Genomic DNA, 21,499 nt, shown 5'->3' with positions numbered 1-21,499 from the left:
CGTTCTTTGGTGGAATCCTGACCCCCCTTCCCCAGGCACTCCGGGGGAAGCCCAGGTCAACCGCCCCCGGCCCACCCAGCACTGAAGCCCAAGGCGCCTCAAGATTGCGCAAAAGCCTCTCCCTCCCCCGCGTGTTCGGTGGCATGTTCCTAAAATTCCCATCTGCACAACATAAACAGGAAACGTGCAGCAAAAGCCCTGGCAGTGCAAATTCCATGCTCCAGTCGAGGGCGGGGGAATCTTGTCTTTGAGAGGGGAGTAGAGGCGGGAGGGGGGGGAGGGGAGGGGAAGAAGCAAACTTTCCAGGAGACCCCTCAACCATCCCCGTCTTTTCTTCCCAGATCCAGAAAGAAAGAATAAAGAAAGCGGAAGGAAGGGCTCCCCGCTTTGGAAAAAACAGGGGAGGGGGAGGTGGGGCACGAAGGGGCAGCCACGCGTCCTAGCGAGCCCCGCCCGCAGCGGCTGCGGTGGCGGGAACAGCCCCGGCCGCCCGCTCCCCGCGTCCAGCAGCCCCGCGCGCCTCGCGGCTGCGGGGTGGGCTCGCCGCCCGCCTCGGGCTCGCCAGTCCGCGCGGGTGGGGGCGGGGGAGGAGCGGGCGCTCCGCGCGGCGCAGGCGCACAGCGCGCCTCGGTTGTCAAACATGGCTGAAGGGCCCCCGCTGCCGCTGCTGCTGCTGCAGGGAAAATGCTGAGCCCTCCCGGGCACGGCGGGCGGCGGCGGCGAGGGCGGCTACGGGCACCCGCTTCCCGGGCGCGGCGGCGGCGGCCATGGCCCGGCTGGCCGACTACTTCATCGTAGTAGGCTACGACCACGAGAAGCCAGGTAAGGGTGTGGGGCGGGCGCCGCCCCCAGGCCTCCCCGCCCCCGCCTCCCCCCCACCGCCCCCCCGTCCTCCCCGGCCGCCGGCCAGTGGGCTCTGCGGGGCTGGGCGTCGCGGCCGGGAGGCGGGGAGGGCCGGGCCGGGCCGGGCGGCGGCGGAGCTGGCCGTCGGGGTCCGGCCTTCTCGGCTGGGCTGAGCCTCGCGGTGGGCGTGAGGGAGCGACACGAGGGGAGGGGGAGGGGAGGGGGAGGGGGAGGGGGAGGGGGAGGGGAGGAATCAACGTCGGCGGGGGCCGGGGGCGGCCCGGCCGGCGCAGCTGGGGGCGTGTCTGGGTGCCGCGACCCTCGCCCTGGAGGAGGCCGGTACCCGGGGCAGCGCCCGGAGGCCGGCGGGATTGGGCCGGGACTGCAGGGCTGGGGGCGCGGGAGCCGACTGTGCTAAGTTCCTCAGGGATGAACTTGTGCCCTGCATCCTGAGTGAGCGACGAGGGACGCAGGCGCCTGTCCTCTCCTAAAAGGAAACGCGGCGACCGTCCGGTGCTACCTCACCCCTGCGTTGTTGGGGGTCTGCCTGGTCCCCCCTCCCCCCGCCCCCCCGCCGTGAACGCGTGGTACCGGGGAGGGGGACAGGATCCTTGTACTCTTAAACATTTCTAGGAAATGCTCCCTGTTCTTTCAGGACGGATAGGACAGTCGTTTCAGTGTCTGAACACTATCTTTTAAGTAAGGACAGTCAGCCGATCGCTGAAAGTCTTGTTGCACGTTAATGTGTGGATTAAAAAAAATTTTTTTTTGGATTAAAAAGGTTTTTTTTTTAAAGATTTATTTATTTATTTATTTATTTATTTATTTATTTATTTATTTATTTATTTATTTATTTATTTATTTATGATTTTCTTTATTTACTCATGAGAGAGAGGCAGAGACACAGGCAGAGGGAGAAGCAGGCTCCATGCAGGGAGCCCGATGCGGGACTCGATTCCCGTTCTCCAGGATCACGCCCTGGGCTGAAGGCAGGCGCTAAACCTCTGAGCCACCCGGGCTGCCCAAAAAGGCTCTTTTGGGTATAGGTGACACGCCGTGTTTAACGTGTGTTTTCATTATTTTAATTCATCACAGAACTTTATTCATAAGGAACAGCTTGTCGAATACATTGTATTTCAGTTTCGTCAAGGACTTCTGCAAATTAAGAAAATTCAGGGTTCGTGCACGTTTAATTTTGTACTTGCATTCCTTTATATGACTGTATAGCCGAGCATAATGTAATAAATTGAACTGGGAAAAAGCACAAATGTTTCAGGGTAATTCCCGTTGCACATTTTTTTTTTTTTTAATTTTATTTATTTATTCATGAGAGACACACACACACAGAGACAGAGAGGCACAGACACACGCAGAGGGTGAAGCAGGCTCCATGCTGGGAGCCCGACGTGGGATCGACGTGGGACTCGATCCCGGGACTCCAGGATCACGCCCCAGGCCAAAGGCGGCGCTAAACCGCTGAGCCACCCGGGTTGCCGTGCTGGGTTGCACATTTGTAAGGAATTTTAGATAGCAGCAGATAGTTCCTTAATCTTTCAGAGGAGATGCTGAGATTTTGTTTTGCCGATGGTTACAGCCATTTGTAGTGTCAGGATGTCATTATTTTACCCACTGTTGCTCAACTGTCCCTTTCCCTTTCACTATGACTCTTCCAATAACTTCCTTTAGTGAGAACCTTTTATATATTTTAATCTTTCGTTACTCACAACCTGATTGAGGTATTGTTAAGAGAAGGGCTTGGGCTGTATTTAAAGTATCTTCTGGCTCCAACATTTTCCTTTTTCCTAGTAATTTTGCATAGTCTGGTGTCTCTTACCAAGATTAACAATATGAAGAAACACAGTTTATTTTTAATATTGTTTCATTTTTACCAACTTTCTTTTCTTTTCTTTTTATAAAAGATTTTATTGGGGGATCCCTGGGTGGCTCAGCGGTTTAGCGCCTGCCTTCGGCCCAGGGAGTGATCCTGGGGTCCTGGGATTGAGTCCCACATGAGCTCCCTGCATGGAGCCTGCTTCTCCCTCTGCCTGTGTCTCAGCCTCTCTCTCTCACTCTGTGTCTCTCATGAATAAATAAATAAAATCTTTATTTTATTTTATTTTTTTAATAACATCTTTACAAAATATAAATCTTATTTATCTATTCATGAGAGACACAGAGAGGGGCAGAGACATAGGCAGAGAGAGAAATAGGCTCCCTGAGAGGCTCGCCATGAGAGACTCCATCCCAGGACTCTGGGATCAGGACCTGAGCTGAAGGCAGATGCTCAACTACTGAGCCACCCAGGCGCCCCTTGGTTTTTTTTTTTTTTTTTTTCTTGAAACTGAAACAATCACAAACTTGCAGAAAACTTGCAAATGAAGTACAAAGAACTTTTTCTCCTGAACCATTTGAGAGGAAGATGCTGACCTGATGCCCTATTATCTCAGAATACTTTAGTATGCATTTTTTTTTTTTACAAACAAGGATATTCTCTTACTTAATCACAATACAATTATCAAAATCAGGAAATTTGTATTAATAACAGTACTCCGTCTAGTTTTCGACTGGTTCAGGCTTTGTTGATTGTTAATCAACATTAACCATTAATCTTACTGCTGGTAAAAGGACCCTATTCAGAATTACATGTTGCTTTGTTGCTTTTACTTCTCTCTGTAGTCTTCTTCATTCTGGAACAATTCCTCCATCTTCTTTTGACTTTCATAACCTTGACACTTGGGAAGACTACAGGGTAGTTATTTTGTAGAATGCCCCTCAATTTGGGATTATCTGTACAGGTTATGTACTTGGGTGAAATATCACAAAAGTGATACAGCCTGTCAGTTGGTACACAATTTCAATTTATCTATTGGTGATTTTCATTTTGATTACTTGATATAAGCAATGCCTGCTAGTGTTCCTCGCTGTAAAGTTAGTATGTATCTGTAGATAAATAATTTTGTGTGGAGTGCTTTGAAACTATGATAATATCTTGTTCCTCATCTGACTAATGTATTCCTGTATTTCTATTTGTATGAATGTTTTTTTAGTGGATTATATTGTTACTATTTATTTTGATGTTTAGATTGTTCCTCTTTGGCTAATGAGAGCCCATTAGGCTGGCTTTTTTTTTTTTTTTAAAGATTTATTTATTTACTTATTCATGATAGACATAGAGAGAGAGAGAGGCAGAGGCACAGGAGGAGGGGGAAGCAGGCTCCACGCCGGGAGCCCGCCGCGGACCCGGGACTCGATCCCAGGACTCCAGGATCTCGCCCTGGGCCAAAGGCAGGCGCTAAACCGCTGAGCCACCCAGGGATCCCCATAGGCTGGCTTTTATGTCTTTTTGACACGCCTCCATCATTCTTTTAGCATGTCTTTACTTTTTAGCACAGATTTATTCTGTACTCTACCTGCCTTAGTCCTGCAGTTGGTTATTTCTCTGGACCCCTGCTTCCTTGGGAGGCTGGATCCTTTTGGTGGAGAATGACATTTTTTTTTTTAAAGATTTTATTTATTTATTCATGAGAGACACAGAGAGAGGCAGAGACATAGGCAGAGGGAGAAGCAGCCTCCGCTCAAGGAGCTCGATGTGGGACTCGATCTCGGGACGGCGGGATCATGACCTGAGCTGGAGGCAGATGCTCAACTGCTGAGCTACCTAGGCTTCCCGAATGACATTTTGAAGGTACAATCTCAGTGCTAGTATGTTTGTTGCTGTTGGGTTGTTAATTCTCCGAGACCCTTTTAATGGATGAAGTGGGGGAATACATAGATGTATGTGTACACACACACACAAACACACATCTGTATTTATTTATCTGTACATATTTAAAAGGATGAGTTTGTGTGAATATTAGTGTTAGTATCTCCGATTTCAGTACAACACTACAGTTCTTTTCATATTTGTAATACTCTCCTCTGATAGAAATCTGGCTTCCATTATCCTTAATATATTTACATATTTGTTCAATCTTCCTGTATTTAACCAAACTTTCATATTTGCTACCACCCCCTCCTTTCCTTGATGCCTTTTTTCCTTCTGTTACTTCTTCATTCTATCCCTCCCATGCCCCTGCCCCTTTCAGAATCTAACAGCACATACCAGGATGTCCCAATACAGAAAGGATACTTTCTTCAACTGCTCTGACTCTGACTCCCCATGTTAGCTTTCTTACTGTTTGTAGATATACTTCTCACCCCACTTAAGGCTCTGATGCTCCACATTGGGCCGCTTTATTTATTTATTTATTTATTTATTTATTTATTTACGATTTTAGTTATTCATGAAAGACGAGAGAGCGAGCCAGGCAGAGGCAGAGGTTTTATTTATTTATTTATTCATGAGAGACACACACACACACACACACACACAGAGGCAGAGACACAGGCAGAGGGAGAAGCAGGTTCCATGCAGGGAGCCTGATGTGGGACTCGATTCTGGGACCGCGGGATCATGCCCTGAGCCAAAGGCAGACGCTCAACCGCTGAGCCACTCAGGCGTCCCTGTACTGCTTTAATGTGAAGACATCCTCTTCATTCTGTTCACACCAGTGTGCCATGCCAGGTTGCCCCTCTGTGTTGACACCTTCCTTTCAGTGCTTGGGCTGAACATGTTTGAATTATCCTTCCCACATGGACTCCTTTCTTGGTTCACCTGGGCTCTTACAACTCCCACTCCACCCAAGGCTGACATGACTACGCACCATCCCACAGCAGGGGAAGGGAAGATTATTTTATTATTATTTATTATTTGTGGGGGGGGGGGGGGCAAAGGGGTGAGGAAGAGATCGAATCCTAAGTAGATTCCATACCCAGTGTTTGAGCCCGATGGAGGGCTCCATCTCACAATGCTGAGATCATGATCTAAGCTGAAATAAGGGCTTCACCCTTTGCCTGTATCTCTGCCTCTCTCTCTGTGTCTCTCATGAATAAATGAATAAAATCTTAAAAAAAAAAAAATCAGATACCTAATTGACTAAGCCACACAGGTGACTTTTTATTTTTTTAATAACTCTACTCCACACATGAAGCTTGAACTCACAACTCCAAGATCAAGAGTTGTATGCTTTACTGACTAAAGCCAGTTAGGTATCCCAGGGAAGATTATTATTATTAATTATTATTATTCTTTAAAAGACTTTATTTATTTATTTATTTTTTTAAAATTTTTTTTATTTATTTATGATAGTCACACACACAGAGAGAGAGAGAGAGAGGCAGAGACACAGGCAGAGGGAGAAGCAGGCTCCATGCACCGGGAGCCTGACTTGGGATTCGATCCCGGGTCTCTAAGATCGCACCCCAGGCCAAAGGCAGGTGGTAAACCGCTGTGCTACCCAGGGATCCCTACTTACTTACTTACTTACTTACTTACTTATTTATTTATTTATTTATTTATTTTAATTTTTTTAAGATTTTATTTATTTATTCATGAGAGACACAGAGAGAGAGATGCAGAGACACAGGCAGAGAGAGAAGCAGACTCCACACAGGAAGCCCGATGTGGGACTCGATCCAGGGTCTCCAGGATCAGGCCCTGGGCTGAAGGTGGCGCTAAACCACTGAGCCACCGGGCTGCCCCGCTATTTATTTATTTTTATTCATTCATTCATTCATTCATTCATGTGGGGAGCCCGACGTGGGACTCGATCCCTGGTCCCCAAGATCACACTCTGGGCTGAAGGCGGTGCTAAACCGCTGAGCCACCCGGGGTGCCCAGAAGATTATTTTTTTAAGTAACAAAATCCAAAAGCTTTTATAAATCATACAATCTATATAGTAAAAATGTATGATTTTGTTATAACTTTTTTACTTGGGATAATTTTCTTTAGTCACATTTATTGGAGTATAATTTGTATGTAATAAATTTGCCTTCTTTTAAAAAATATTTTATTTTTTTTAGCCATTCTAGTGGATATGTAACGGTATCTCTTATGATTTTGATTTGTATCTTCTTGGTTACTAATGATATTAATGACCTTTTCATATACTTAACTGCACTTGAATATTTTTAATAAAGTCTCATCAAATTTTTGTTCTTTTCTATAAGATTGTTTAGCTTATTATTATTAAGGTGTTTTTAAAAAAAATTTCAAATACAGAGCTACTGGGGTGGCTCCATCAGTTAAGCATCTCACTCTTTAAAAAAAAAAAGATTTATTTATTTGAGAGAGAGAAAGAAAAAGCACACACAGGGGAAGGGGTAGAGGGAGAGGGAGAGGGGAAGCAGATGCCCCACCGAGTGGGCTTGATCCCATGACCCTGAGATCGTGTCCTGAGCGGGAACTAAGAGTTGGTCACTCAATTGATAGAGCTACCCAGGTACCCCAAGCATAGGACTCTTGATCTCAGCTCAGGTCTTTTTTTTTTTTTTTTTTTTTTTAAGATTTTATTTCTTATTCTCACGTGCGTGCACAGGCAAGAGAGAGAAGCAGAGAGAGAGAGAGAGAGAGAGAGAGAGAGAGAGAAGCAGAGAGGCGGAGATGCCGGCTCCATTCAGGGAGCCTGATGCTGGACTCAAACCCAGGAGAGAGAGAGAGAGAGAGAGAGAGAGAGAGAAGCAGAGAGGCGGAGATGCCGGCTCCATTCAGGGAGCCTGATGCTGGACTCAAACCCAGGACTCCAGGATCATGCCCTGGGCCAAAGGCAGGCTCAGCTCAGATCTTGATGTCAGGGTTGTGAGTACAAGCCCCATCTTGGGCTTCACACTTGAGTGTGATACATTTCAAATGCAAGTCTTTATTAGGTGGTTTGCAAATAATTCCTTTAAATCTGTGATTTTTCCTTTTCGTTTTCTTAACAGTATCTTTTGAAGAACACATGTTTTACTTTGGGATAATTTTTTAGATATTTGAATACTTTTATATCTTCAGTTGTAGCCTTTGAGTTAGTCCTTTTTATGTAAAGCCCTCTGTAAAAATTTGTTGGAAGAAAATCCACTGAATCTGTGTACTTTGAATTGTAAGTGAAGAATAAACCTAGTTGATTCTGTAAATTTTTATTATAAAGCTTTCTTTGAAAGTATGATTTTATTACCTAAATCTCTCTAAAAGCTAATCAGATTATGATAATATGATGCTGAATACCACAGTATTCCTGGAATTAATCAGTGTACTTTATATTTGTTCCTAAACTATCTTTTCAATTAGTAATACTTTTCAGTTGAATTTTTTTCATATATTTATGTTAAAATTGGATTGAAAGACAAAAATCCTTGTCTTTTGAAAAATTGCCTTTACAAACTGGAGAAAATAATCCATACTATTTGAATTGTATACAAAGAAGAGTGCTGGGCATATAGTAGTTGTTTAATAAAGATGTGTTGAAAGAATACACGATTGCTGAAAATATAAAAAGCAATAAGAAAGTGTGGTTATAAAAGAATATCGAGAAATTTTTATGGTGATAGAACTATTTTGTATCTTGACTAGGTGGTGGATACATGAACCTACATTTGTGATAAATTGCCTAGAAGTAAATAAACACACACACACATCTGAATAAATAGAGTTAAAATTGGGGGATTCTGAATAAGAAAGTAGATTGTAGGATGTCTGGGTGGCTCAGTGGTAAGTGTCTACGTTAGTCACAGGACATGATCCTGGGTCGGGGGTCGAGTCCCACATCAGGCTCCCTGTGAGGAGCCTGCTTCTCCCTCTGCCTATGTCTCTGCCTCTCTCTGTGTCCCTCATGAATAAGTAAATAAAATCTAAAAAAAAAAAAAAAAAAGTAGATTGTATTAATATTGTATTAATCTTGGTGTTGATATTGTACTATGATTTTACAAGATGTTACCATTGGCAGAAACTAGGTAAAGAGAAATGGAATTATTTTTTACAATGATCTCAAAATAAAAAACTTAATTTAGAGAAGCTATAAGATAGGAGTGCCTGATTGGCTCTGTCAGTAGAATATGTGACTCTTGATATCAGGGTCATGAGTTCAAGCCCCACATTGGATGTGGAGCCTACTTAAAATAATAAATAAATAAGCTATGAGATAAAAAGATATTCATAGTATTCTTACTTTTTCCTTAATGTTTCCTTAATGACATAGGAAAAATTATTGTATAAAATTTCAGGAAAACATCATGAGCCTCAGTGGGTGAATTATTACATTTTATAGGTATATCAATTTAACTTTATCATTTAACTTTATTTTTGGATATTTAATGTGTTTCCAGTTTTTCTTTTAAGTTTTTTTTTTTTTTAATTTTTATTTATTTATGATAGTCACAGAGAGAGAGAGAGAGAGAGAGAGGTAGAGATATAGGCAGAGGGAGAAGCAGGCTCCATGCACTGGGAGCCCGACGTGGGATTCGATCCCGGGTCTCCAGGATCATGCCCTGGGCCAAAGGCAGGTGCTAAACTGCTGCGCCACCCAGGGATCCCATGTGTTTCCAGTTTTGTGTTCTTATAATAATACACTGTCATGCTGAGGAGAACATACCTGGAAAACCACTGATTTTTATGACAGTTTGATTTTGATAATTTGAAAGTTGCATATGACTATGCATACTATTTAGGAAATTAGAAATATCAATTGTTTTTAAGAGATGAGGTTATTTAGCGAATTCTTTTTTTTAATATTAAAATATTTTAAAGATTTTATTTATTTATTTGAGAGAGAGAGAGAGGATCACACCCTGAGCCAAAGGCAGATGCTCAGGCACTGAGTCACCCAGGTGTCCCTTTTTAAAGATTTTATTTATTTATTTGAGAGAGAGTGAGAGAGAGAGAGAACAAGCAAGCAAGCAAGCAAGCAAGCAAGCCTGTGAGAGTGAGCATGAGCAGAAGAGAGGGAGGGGAAGAGGAAAAAGGAGAAGCAGGTTCCCCGCTGATCAGGGCTCCTTCCTGGGACTCTAGGATCATGACCTGAGTTGAAGGCGGATACTTAACCCCTTAACTGACTGAGCCACCCAGCCTGCCAACTATTTTCATTTTTCTTTTTGTTTTTACTTTCTTCTACTTTTACTGAGATTTGTCCAAGAAAAATTGATAATGACTACATGGGTTAAATCCCTTCTATGACTTTACTTTTATCTTTTTTTTTTTTTTTTTAATTCATGAGAGACACAGGGAGAGAGGCAGAGACATAGGAGACATAGGCAGAGGGAGAAGCAGGCTCCATGCAGGAAACCTGATGTGGGACTCGATCCCAGGGCCCTGGAATCATGCCCTGAGCCAAAGGCAGATGCTCAATTGCTGAGCCACCCAGGCATCCCTTTTACTTTTTTTTACTTGAATATCTTTTTTAATTTTTATTTTATTTTATTTATTTATTTATTTATTTATTTATTTATTTATTTATTTTTTAAAATTGCATTTATTTATTCCCAAGAGACACAGAGAGAGAGAGAGAGAGAGAGAGAGAGAGAGAGGCAGAGGGAGAAGCAGGCTCCAGGCGAGGAGCCTGATGCGGGACTCGATCCCAGGACCCAGGATCCCGCCCTGGGCCAAAGGCAGGCGCTCAACCACTGAGCCACCCAGGCGCCCCGATTTTTTTATTTTTTTTAAGTTGGCTCCACAGCCAATGTGGAGCTTGAACTCATGACCTTGAGGTCAAGTGTCGCATGCTCTACTGACTGAACCAGCCTAGGTAGCCCTCTTTTTGTTTTTTTGCTGTCTATTAATACATTTAGAGTTTAATCCATTTATCTAGATAGTATTTAACCTTTAGTCAAGTATCTTAATCACTTGAAATTCTTGTATTCTTTCGTTTGAACCCGTGTAAGTATATTAGAGAAAGATTTGCAGTACTTAGGTATTTGTTGAGGCAGTATGAGTGAAATAAGCTAAGAGGTAAACCTAATGGACATTACCTGAAATATAGTTTGAGACATTATAAAAATTGATAATTCATGGGCAGCCCTGGTGGTGTAGCGGTTTAGTGCTGCCTGCTGCCGGGGGTGTGATCCTGGAGACCCGGATCGAGTCCCACATTGGGCTCCCTGCGTGGAGCCTGCTTCTCCCTCCACCTGTGTCTCTGCCTCTCTCTCTCTCTTTCTTTCTTTCTTTCTTTCTTTCTTTCTTTCTTTCTTTCTTTCTTTCTTTCTTTCTTTCTTTCTTCTTTCTCTTTCTTTCTTTCTTTCTCTCTCTCTCTCTCTCTCTGTCTCTATGAATAAATAAATAGAATCTTAAAAAAATAAAAATTGACAATTCATTATTATTATTATTATTATTTAAAGATTTATTAATTCATGAGAGACAGAGGCAGAGACATAGACAAAGGAAGAAGCAGGCTCCCTGTGGGGAGTCCGCTACGGGACTTGATCCCAGGACCCCGGGATCATACCTGGAGCTGACAGCAGATGCTCAACCACTGAGTCATTCAGGTGCCCTGATAATTCATTATTATTGAACCATTGTAATTCATACTCAGCCTGGGTTCCTTCTCTTTTCCCATTCTGTATTGAAGTACAGTAGTTGAGATTTTTTGGTTGCTGTTTATTGCTAGCTGTCAAGAACCATTTGGGATTCGTTGATTTGACAAGTATTTATTGCTTTTCAGGCATCATGCTAAGTGCTAGAACAAAAACAAATGAATAAATGTAAGATGCTGTCCCTACCTTAGCCATTAATGGAGACAATCTTGAATCTTTTTTTTTTTTTTTAAGATTTATTTATTTATTTATTCATAGAGACACAGAGAGAGAGAGAGGCAGAGACACAGGCAGAAGGAGAAGCAGGCTCCATGCAGAGAGCCTGACGTGGGACTCGATCCCGGGTCCCCAGGATCACGCCCTGGGCTGCAGGCGGCGTGCTAAACCGCTGCGCCAACAGGGCTGCCCTGGAGACAATCTTGAAATAAATAATGATAAATGAAGAAGATGGATTCACTTTACTGTGAAAGAAAGTGAAAACTTCTTATGAGAGGTGATGTTTAAGCCAAGTTATTTAAGATGAATAAGCACTGCCATGTGGAAAAAAGGGTAAAGGAGATTAAAGACAGATAGAAGAACATGTAAATATGTGAATGGTTCCAGGAATGGCAAAAAATATACTGTAGATGAGAATTGAAGTGAATTTTGCTAGAGTGGGTTCAGATAAGATTATGAAAAGTTATGTATATCAGATAAGATTATGAAAAGTTATGTATATCAGGCTATGGAATTTAGCCTTAACTCTGTAGACAGTGGGATCTATTAAAAAATGGGGGTCTTCGGCACCTGGGTGGCTCATTTGGTGAAGTGTCTGCCTTTGGCTCAGGTCGTGATTTTGGGGTTCTGGGATCATGATCTCGGGGTCCTGGGATTGAGTTCCGTGTTGGGCTCCCTTGTTCAGTGGGGAACTTGCTTTTCCCTCTGCCCCTCCCCCTACTTGCGCGTGTACACATTCTCTGTCAAATACATAAAATCATAAAAAAAAGAAAAAAGAAAAAAAATGGGGGGGGGTCTTGAAAAGCAAGAAACAACATAGAAGTGTGACCCAAATGGCAATGGACTGGAGGGAGAAAGACCAAGGTGAGCAAACTCAGGAGCTTTTACAGTGAGAATGGAAAGTGTGGAATCTAGAGAAATTTAAAAGCTCAAATTAGCAAATTTAATAATGAAATGGGATAAAGGAGGGATAAGGAGGAAGAGTTGTTGAGGGTAACAAAGTTTCTTCCCTAGTTAATTGAGTATTGATTCTATGAATGTAAATAGGGAATTCAGAAGAACAAATAAGTTTGGATGTAGGAAATAAATGCTGAGCTTAGTTTTGGATATGGAGATTAAAGGTGCTTGCCTATAATCAAGGTAGAGATGTCATTTAGGTGTCTAGATGTATGGGTCAGGAGATAAGAGAAGTGAAAATTAGAGATTTAATTTGACAATTACCAATATCCAACTGATTGTTAGATATAAAGAAAAAAATGAGATTGTTGAGGAAGTGTATATAGAATGAAAAGGAGGGGCCTAAGAATTGAGCCCAGGGAAAATTCAATATTTAAGGGGTAGGTAGAGCAGTAATAGCCAGGAGTGGTCAGAGGTATTGCAAGAGAACCAAGATAATGTGATATCATGGAAACCTTGCATGTAGAGAATTTTGAGGAGGAGGAAATGATGAATGTCAAAAACTCTGAAGATGTCATGTATAATGAGGACTAACAATAGTGTCTTAGTCTATTTGGGTTGCTGTAACAAATTACCATAAACTGAGTGGCTTAAACAACAAACATTTATTTCTCTCAGTTCTGGAGGTTGTGAAGTCCACGATCAAGGCCCAAGCTGATTCAGATCTTGTGAGGGCTGGCTTCCTGGCTTATAGAGAATGGTCTTTCCATCATGTCCTCACATGGTGGAAGGGGCAAGGAAGTCTCTGGGGCCTGTTTTATAAGGGCATTAATCTCATTCAGAATCCTTACTATGTAGTCACCTCCAAATACCTTCACTTTGGCTCTACCTCCAAATGCTAGCACATTGAGGATTAGATTTCTTTTTTTTTTTTTTTTTTTTTTTTTTGAGGATTAGATTTCAATATATGAATTTTGAGGGACACAAACAGTCTATGGCAAATAGGCTCATGGACTTGATAATAAGGATAGTGACTTTAGAACATTATCGTAGAGTTGTGGGAGGCCAAAGCCAGTTTGATAAATGCATGTCCTAGGTCATATGCTGTATATGCCTCACAGAGTCCTATTTATTTTATTTCTTTTTAGAAGCTCACTATGACCTGACTCCCCTGGCTTCTGAGAAGTGGAAAGAGGAGTCAGAGGTGATGTCAAAAATTCCAAACATGAAAGTCTGGGATACTTGTGATAGAAAATATTTTACTCTTAACATTTATTTGTCTTTGTGGTCTTGTAAGATGATGGGGTTTTATTTACTTTAATAGCCATCCAAATGGACACTTCAGAAAGAGGGACAGATAGGGGCTGGGCACTAAGATTTGAGAGTCATTAGAATAGAGCTATCACACTGAATACCACCAGAAAGTTGGTATAGAGTGGAAGTATAGAGGACCAAGGACTGAGTTTTGGGAAATTTATTGCTAGAAGAGTAGAAAATAAAAGAAGGCATAGAAGAAGGGTTGGAGAGTTTAGGAGAGATATTTAGTTTTCCTCAGGACCTATTCTCCTAGAGGGTAATAGAACCACTGGTTTTTCATTAGTTATGTGGCCATGTAGAAGAGGGACTATTTTCGAGTTTTGTTTCTTTCCTGTTTTTTTTCTTCTCACTTTCAATTCTCTTTCTTTTTTTAAAAATATTTTATTTATTCATGAGAGACACACACAGACACACAGAGGGGCTGAGACACCGGCAGAGGGAGAAGCAGGCTCCATGCAGGGAGCCTGATGCAGGATTCAATCCCAGGACTCCAGGATCACGCCCTGGGCCGAAGGCAGGTGCTAAATCACTGAGCCACCTAGGGATCCCGACATCTTTTATTTATACCTGTTTTCCACCCACGATTTCAGCATTGACAAAACTTTGATGTTACCTAGAAACATGGTCATAACATTCATGTACAACTCAAAGTGTAGCTAAAAACAAGCGTCACATTTTCTATTATTTCTAAAAGAAAAATAAGTTCTGTAGAACATGTGTTCATATTTGTTTTTAATTAATGCTTTGTCATCTTTTCTGTTTGATTTTAATCTGAGCAAATAATGATACCATTTTTATTACTCAGTAAGCATGAATGTTAGTTGAAGTAGTTTTTAAAAAACAGTAGTTTAAGTTCCCAAACATCTAAAGCTGGACTGATTTAATTTGTACAGTTAAACTGAAATAATGTTTTCTTTTTATAATATATTTTTTTAAATTTTTTACTTATTTATGATAGTCACAGAGAGAGAGAGAGAGAGAGAGAGGCAGAGACACAGGCAGAGGGAGAAGCAGGCTCCACGCACCGGGAGCCCGACATGGGATTCGATCCCGGGTCTCCAGGATCGCGCCCTGGGCCAAAGGCAGGCGCTAAACCGCTGCGCCACCCAGGGATCCCTGAAATAATGTTTTCTAAAAGCTATCCTGTCACTTCTTTTTTTTTTTTTTTTTTAAGATATTTTATTTATTTATTAATGAGAGACAGAGAGAGAGAGAGAGAGTCAGAGACATAGGCAGAGGGAGAAGCAGGCTCCCTCCCTTTTTTTTAAACAATAAGATATTTTGTACAATTACCCACTGCTGGATTTGACTTAGGTGGGGCAGAGAGTATCTCTGCCTTCCTGATATATTTCAGCCCCTGAAGTTATTGTAGATTAACATAATGGCCCCCAGGAAGGTGATATATTCTTGAAACTTCACCGCTTGATCCTTGTTCTGGTCCAGGTCCCCCATCACCTTTGCAATGTCAGCATCCTGCAGCTTCAGGCCAGTGGGGAATTCTTTCTGGGTCAGCTCCTTCAGCTCCTTCTTGGTCAGGATGTTCTTGTCACCTTCCCTGCCTGAGTTCTTGTGGGTGGTAGATGGCCACAAGGAGGCCAATGGCCTGATCCAGGGGGCAAGCCATGGCTGGGTGCTGGGGTCAACAGGCAGCTATGAGAATGTTGTCGAGGGAGCGTTAAGGATCTCCTGTCACTTTCTTTTTACTCCCTTGTGTGATGAGTCTGTTTTTTTTTTTTTTTTTTTTTTTTTTTTTACTAATGATTAAACAGTAATTAGTTACCAAAGCATCTGGTTAAAAAAAATCCAATCAAAACAGCAAAACTGGTCTCTCCTGTAGACCAGTTGTCTCCTGGTCACATGTTATGTGAGGCTCACTAGGGATTGTTTATTTTTTAAAATATTTTATTTATTTATTTGACACACACATACACACACACACACACACACACATACACAGAGTATGCACACAAACAAGGGGAGCGGCAGACAGAGGGAGAGGGAGAAGCAGATTTCCCACTGAGCAGAGAGCCCCACATGGGGCTTGATCCCAGGACTCTGGGATCATGACCTGAGCTGAATGCAAATGCTTAACCGACTGACCTAAGCACCCTGGGATTGTTTATTTTTATTGGGCAATTTTAGAGAAATGGTGTGATGAAATCACCATTTTGCCAAGAGTTATTTGTGTTTGTCGATCATGAGGTTTGAAGCTATTGAAGAAATTATTTGAAGATTTAAGGAAATTTTGTGAGTAGCTAATGGCACATAAGTAACCCTCAGCTATGGTGAACTACTTGGTATTCTCTTTAAAGAATCAATATGGTTTCTTTGACTTTGCAATTGCTACTCTTGTTATCTGTCTGATTTTAGCCATCCTACTGGGTGTGAAGTGGTATACTATTGATATTTTTAAAATAAATATTTATTTGAGAGAGAGAGTGTGCGAGAGAGCACATGAGCCAGGGAAGGGGCAGAGAAGCAGACTCCTCACTGAGCAGGGAGCCTGACTTGGAACTGGATCCTAGGACTCTCGGATCATGACCTGATCCAAAGGCAGTCGCTTAACTGACTGAGCCACCCAGGAGCCCTGTTTTTTTTTTTTAATATTTTATTTATTTATTCATGATAGAGAGAGAGAGAGAGGCAGAGACACAGGCAGAGGGAGAAGCAGGCTCCATGCCAGGAGCCCGACGTGGGACTCGATCCCGGGACTCCAGGATCGCGCCCTGGGCCAAAGGCGGGTGCCAAACCGCTGAGCCACCCAGGGATCTCCTATTTTTGTTTTTTTTTTTAATAAAGATTTTATTTATTTATTTGAGAGATAGAGTAAGAGAATGTGAAGTGGTATACTACTGACATTTTAACGGATGGTTTTCTTGAGATTTTTGTGTGCATTTATAAGTATCATTTTTTCCAGCGTGATTTCTTTTTTTTTCATTATTATTATCATTTTTTTAAAGATTCTTATTTATTTATTCATGAGAGACACACAGAGAGAGAGGCAGAGACACAGGCAGAGGGAGAAGCAGGCTCCATGCAGGGAGCCTGATGTGGGACTCGATCCTTGGACTCCAGGATCATGCCCTGGGCCGAAGGCAGTGCTAAACCACTGAGCCACCTGGGCTGCCCTTTTTTTTCTTTTCCTTTTTTTTTTTTAAGATTTTATTTATTTATTCATGAGAGACACACAGAGAGAGAGAGGCTGAGACACAGGCAGAGGGAGAAGCAGGCTTCATGCAAGGAGCATGATGTGGGACTTGATCCTGGGTCCCCAGGATCACACCCTGGGCTGCAGGCGGCACTAAACCCCTGTGCCACCGGGGCTGCCCCCCCTTTTTTTTTCTTTTTTAAATTGAAGTATAATTGATATACAATATCCCATTAGTGTCTGATACATCATACTGATTTGATGTTTTCATATACTATAAAATGATTTCCACTGAAAGTCTAGTTACCATCTGTCACCATACAAATGTTACTATTAATATAAATATTATATTTTTCCCTATGCCATATATTATAATTTTTATTTTACTTATTATAAAACAAATTATAAATCTATTCATTTATGAATTATGCAGTCTGTGTGGGTTGTTTTTGTTTGTTTGTTTTTGTTTTTTGTTTTTTGTAAGTAGGCTCCACTTCCAGTGTGGAACCCAATGTGAGACCTGAACTCATGATGCTAAGATAAAGAGTCTGACACTTGACAAACTGACAGGTGCCCCTGCTGTATTTTTATTTTCTTTTATTTCTTAAGGAGTTTATTTATTTATTCATGAGAGAGAGAGAGAGAGGCAGAGACACAGGCAGAGCGAGAAACAGGCTCCATGCAGGGAGCGCGATGTGGGACGTGATCCCAAGTCTCCAGGATCACCCTCCAGGCCGAAGGCGACGTTAAATTGGTGAGCCACCGGGGCTGCCCAATGAATTAATTCTTTTATTCTTTAATTTTTTAATTTTTTAATTTATGATAGTCACACACACATAGAGAGAGAGAGAGAGAGAGAGGGGCAGAGACATAGGCAGAGGGAGAAGCAGGCTCCATGCACCGGGAGCCTGACGTGGGACTCGATCCCGGGTCTCCAGGATTGCCCCCTGGGCCAAAGGCAGGCGCCAAACCACTGCGCCACCCAGGGATCCCTAATTCTTGTAAATTATTTAAAAATTGTCTGGCACACCACATGAAAAAATGCTCAATATCACTTGACATCATGGAAATACAGATCAGGGGGATCCCTGGGTGGCTCAGCGGTTTAGCACCTGCCTTTGGCCCAGGGTGTGATCCTGGAGTCCCGGGGTCGAGTTCCACCTCGGGTTCCCTGCATGGAGCCTGTTTCTCCCTCTGCCTGTGTCTCTGCCTCTCTCTCTCTTTGTCTCTCATGAATAAATAAATAAAATCTTAAAAAAAAAAAAAGGAAATACAGATCAAAACCATAGTGAGATAGCACCTCACACCAGTCAGATTGGCTAAAATTAACAAGTCAGGAAACAACAGATGTTAGCAAAGATGTGGAGGAAGGGGAACCTTCTTACACTGTTGGTGGGAATGCAAACTGGTATGACCACTCTAGAAGAAAATATGGAGGTTCCTCAAAAAGTTGAAAATAGAACTACCCTAGGGCCCAGCAACTGTACTACCAGGTATTTATCCAAAGGATACAAATAGTGATTTGAAGGAGCACCTGCACCCCTGTTTATAGCAGCGATGTCTGCATTAGCCAGACTATGGAAAGAGCCTAGATGTCCATCAACAGATGAATGGATTAAGACGTGGTATATATACCAGAGGAATATTGCTCAGCCATCAAAAAAATGAAATCTTATAATTTGCAATGAGATGGGTGGAACTAGAGGGTATTAGAGAAACCCTAATAGATGGATGGTACTAGAGGGTAGCCAGAGAAAGACAATATGGTTTTACTCAAATGTGGAATTTAAGAAACAGAACAGATGAACATAGGGGAAGGGAGGGAAAAATAAAATAAGATAAAATCAGAGAGAGACAAACATAAGAGATTCTTTTTTTTTTTTTATTTTAATTTTTATTTATTTATGATAGTCACAGAGAGAGAGAGAGGCAGAGACACAGGCAGAGGGAGAAGCAGGCTCCATGCACCGGGAGCCCGACGTGGGATTCGATCCTGGGTCTCCAGGATCGCGCCCTAGGCCAAAGGCAGGCGCCAAACCACTGCGCCACCCAGGGATCCCTAAGAGATTCTTTTTTAAAAAATTTCTTTTAAAAGACTTTATTTATTCATGAGAGACACACAGAGAGAGGCAGAGACATAGAGGGAGAAGCAGGCTCCCTGCAGGGACCCTGATGTGGGACTCCATCTCCAGACCCCGGGATCACTACCTGAGCCAAAGGCAGATGCTTAGCCACTGAGCCACCCAGGTGTCCCCATAAGAGACTCTTAAGTATCAGAAACAAACTGAAGGTCGCTGGAGGGGAGGAGGGTAGGGGGTTGGGGTAACTGAGTGACAGGCATTAAGGAGGGCACTTGAATTTTTTTTTTTTTTTTAGCACTGAGTATTATATGCAACTGATGAATCATTAAATTCTACCTTTGAAACTAATAATATACCATATGCTAATTGATATTAAATAAAATTTTAAAATTTGGCACATAATAATAGTGTAAGTTTTTTTTTTTTTTTTAATAGTGTAAGTTTTAATTTCTAGAAGTGGAATTGCTGGATCAAAGGATATGTATTTCTGTATGGACATATGTTAATTTTTTGTTCAACATTCTTTCCTTTGGGAAGCAGCCTTCTCTTTCCTGTAGTCCCAGGGAAAATGCTAGTACTAGTTACTCCCACCCTCTATCTTAAACTGGGCTAATTAGAGCCATCCCTGAATCTTTTCTTCTGGAAGGAACAAGATACTCTCTTTCTACAAGGATGACTAAGGTGGGATACTTTGACTTAGCTGGGGCTGCCAATGTTCATTTTCCTACTGTGTTGAGAGTCTGGCTGAATATTGAATGGAGTCAAAGATAGCCAAAACATGAAGAGAGAGAGAGAGAGACAGAGCTTTGGAAACAGCATTTAAACTTTTGGTTCCAGCCATTCTTGAAAGCCAAAAGAACATTAAAAAAACAACAACCTCAAAACAGTTTTTTTTTTTTAAAGATTTTATTTATTTATTCATGAGAGACACACACAGAGAGAGGCAGAGACACAGGCAGAGGAAGAAGCAGGCTCCATGCAGGGAGCCCGATGTGGGACTCAATCCTGGGTTTCCAGCATCAGGCCCTGGGCTGAAGGCAGCACTAAACTACTGAGCCACCCGGGCTGCCCCCAAAAACAGTTTTGAGGTGCATTGCTCAATTCTCTTCCAGAAAGATTGTGTTAATTTATACTCCCATTTCCTTCAGGAGGATTTTAATTAGAAAAAAATCACTTAATAAGATTTATGGTTTAAGCAGCAACATAGTAAACTGCATAACTTCATGAAGGTGAAAATGCTAAGGACCTGGAGCAGGGATGTTAAATATTATACCTAATTCAGATTCTGTCTCTGAATGTTATAGATTGCAACTTGTCTTTGGCCTTTATCATATCGTAAACATATTTAAAATCAGTAATTTGGGCAGCCTGTGTGGCTCAGCGGTTTAGCCGTTTTCAGCCCAGGAAGGGGGACCCAGGATGGAGTCCCACATCAGGCTCCCTGCATGGAGCCTGCTTCTCCCTCTGCATGTGTCTCTGTTCCTCTCTCTCTCTCTCTCTCTCTCTCTGTGTCTCATGAATAAATAAATAAAATCTTAAAAAAAATAAAGTCAGTAATTTGAATTCTGAAAATTACCAGGTCTTGTCTTTTGTATTTGATTTATTTAGACTGAAGAGTTTTTGAGGGCATGGTCTAAATAAATCCCAATAGTCTATGAATAGACAGGTCTTTGAAACTGGAAAAAAATCCTTTCAGCAGAGATCCTTTTATTATTTTAGCAGACAACTTTACCTAAAGGGGTGAATAATTATTTACTTGGTACTTACCAAGTAGATGGATTTGTAGAGCTTTCTTTTTAATGATTTCCCTAATAGATTGAGTTAGGAGAAAGAATTTGTATCTTCCTTGGAAAGGCCCATCTTCCATTGATGAGACCATTCTGTAGATGACTTCTTTTTCTTTGATATGCTGTAGTTTTTTGTATATTTTATTAATTTACAAAATTAGCACCATGATTTGAAGAAAACAGTTAATTTGTTTGGGAACTTGACATCTCAATATGTTTTCTCCTTCAACCCAATATTCTATTGTTATACTTTATTTAAGATATAGACTTAAAAACTTGAAGATTCTTATTTAAAGAAAATAACATTTTGGGTCAGTTTTTAAGTGAAAAAAATCTGTTTCTACTTAATGACATTTGCTTGTAGGTAAAAATATGTGCTTTGTTTTTTCCAATTTAAACTAAGTCTAGCTACATTTAGAGAAAGAAATCAAGTGTCAGAACAAGCTTGGAAAATAATAGTATGAAAATTAATTTGCAATGGAAAGTAGCAGTTGGGACTGGAGTGAATTTTACAAATGCTTTATATAATTGTCCCACGCAGTTGTATGGAATTTGAAAAGAATGTTACTTGTTTTTCTTTTGAGACAGATGTTTTACCAAATAATTTTAGTCTGAGTAAACCAAGATTCACACAGGATTAGATTAATAAAACTCATTTTTTTTTAAAGGATGAAAGAATTGAGAGGGAACAACAATAAAGATTGATTTAAGATGGTGTAAAACTAAAGGCTTTTAAAAACACAACTGTATTACCCTTCTGCCTCTCCCAAATTTTCTTTGACTGCTATTGTTCAGATTGTGTGTTTGAGAAATATGGTTGTAGAAGCAT

The 21,499-nt window shown here is 41.6% G+C and overlaps 1 protein-coding gene and 1 pseudogene across 2 annotated transcripts in view; one reads left to right on the top strand and one right to left on the bottom strand.

Annotated features, from left to right (window-relative positions):
• The first annotated feature begins 671 nt into the window (after positions 1 to 671).
• Positions 672 to 21,499, top strand: part of SBF2 (SET binding factor 2) — a 454,973-nt gene continuing 434,145 nt past the window's right edge. Inside the window, exon 1 of one of the 2 annotated variants that reach the window (XM_038569025.1) lies at positions 672 to 822. In XM_038569025.1, the coding sequence (XP_038424953.1) occupies positions 768 to 822 (55 nt within the window). In that variant the 5' untranslated portion in view covers positions 672 to 767. The remainder of the gene's footprint in view (positions 823 to 21,499) is intronic. The other variant, XM_038569026.1, reaches the window with a different exon arrangement.
• On the bottom strand, positions 15,005 to 15,278 carry LOC102155050 (annotated as a pseudogene).

Source organism: Canis lupus, chromosome 21, assembly GCF_011100685.1.
Source record: "Canis lupus familiaris isolate Mischka breed German Shepherd chromosome 21, alternate assembly UU_Cfam_GSD_1.0, whole genome shotgun sequence".
Lineage (NCBI taxonomy): Eukaryota > Metazoa > Chordata > Mammalia > Carnivora > Canidae > Canis > Canis lupus.
Note: the sequence above shows the minus strand (reverse complement) of the source record. Positions and strands in the feature narration are given on the sequence as shown.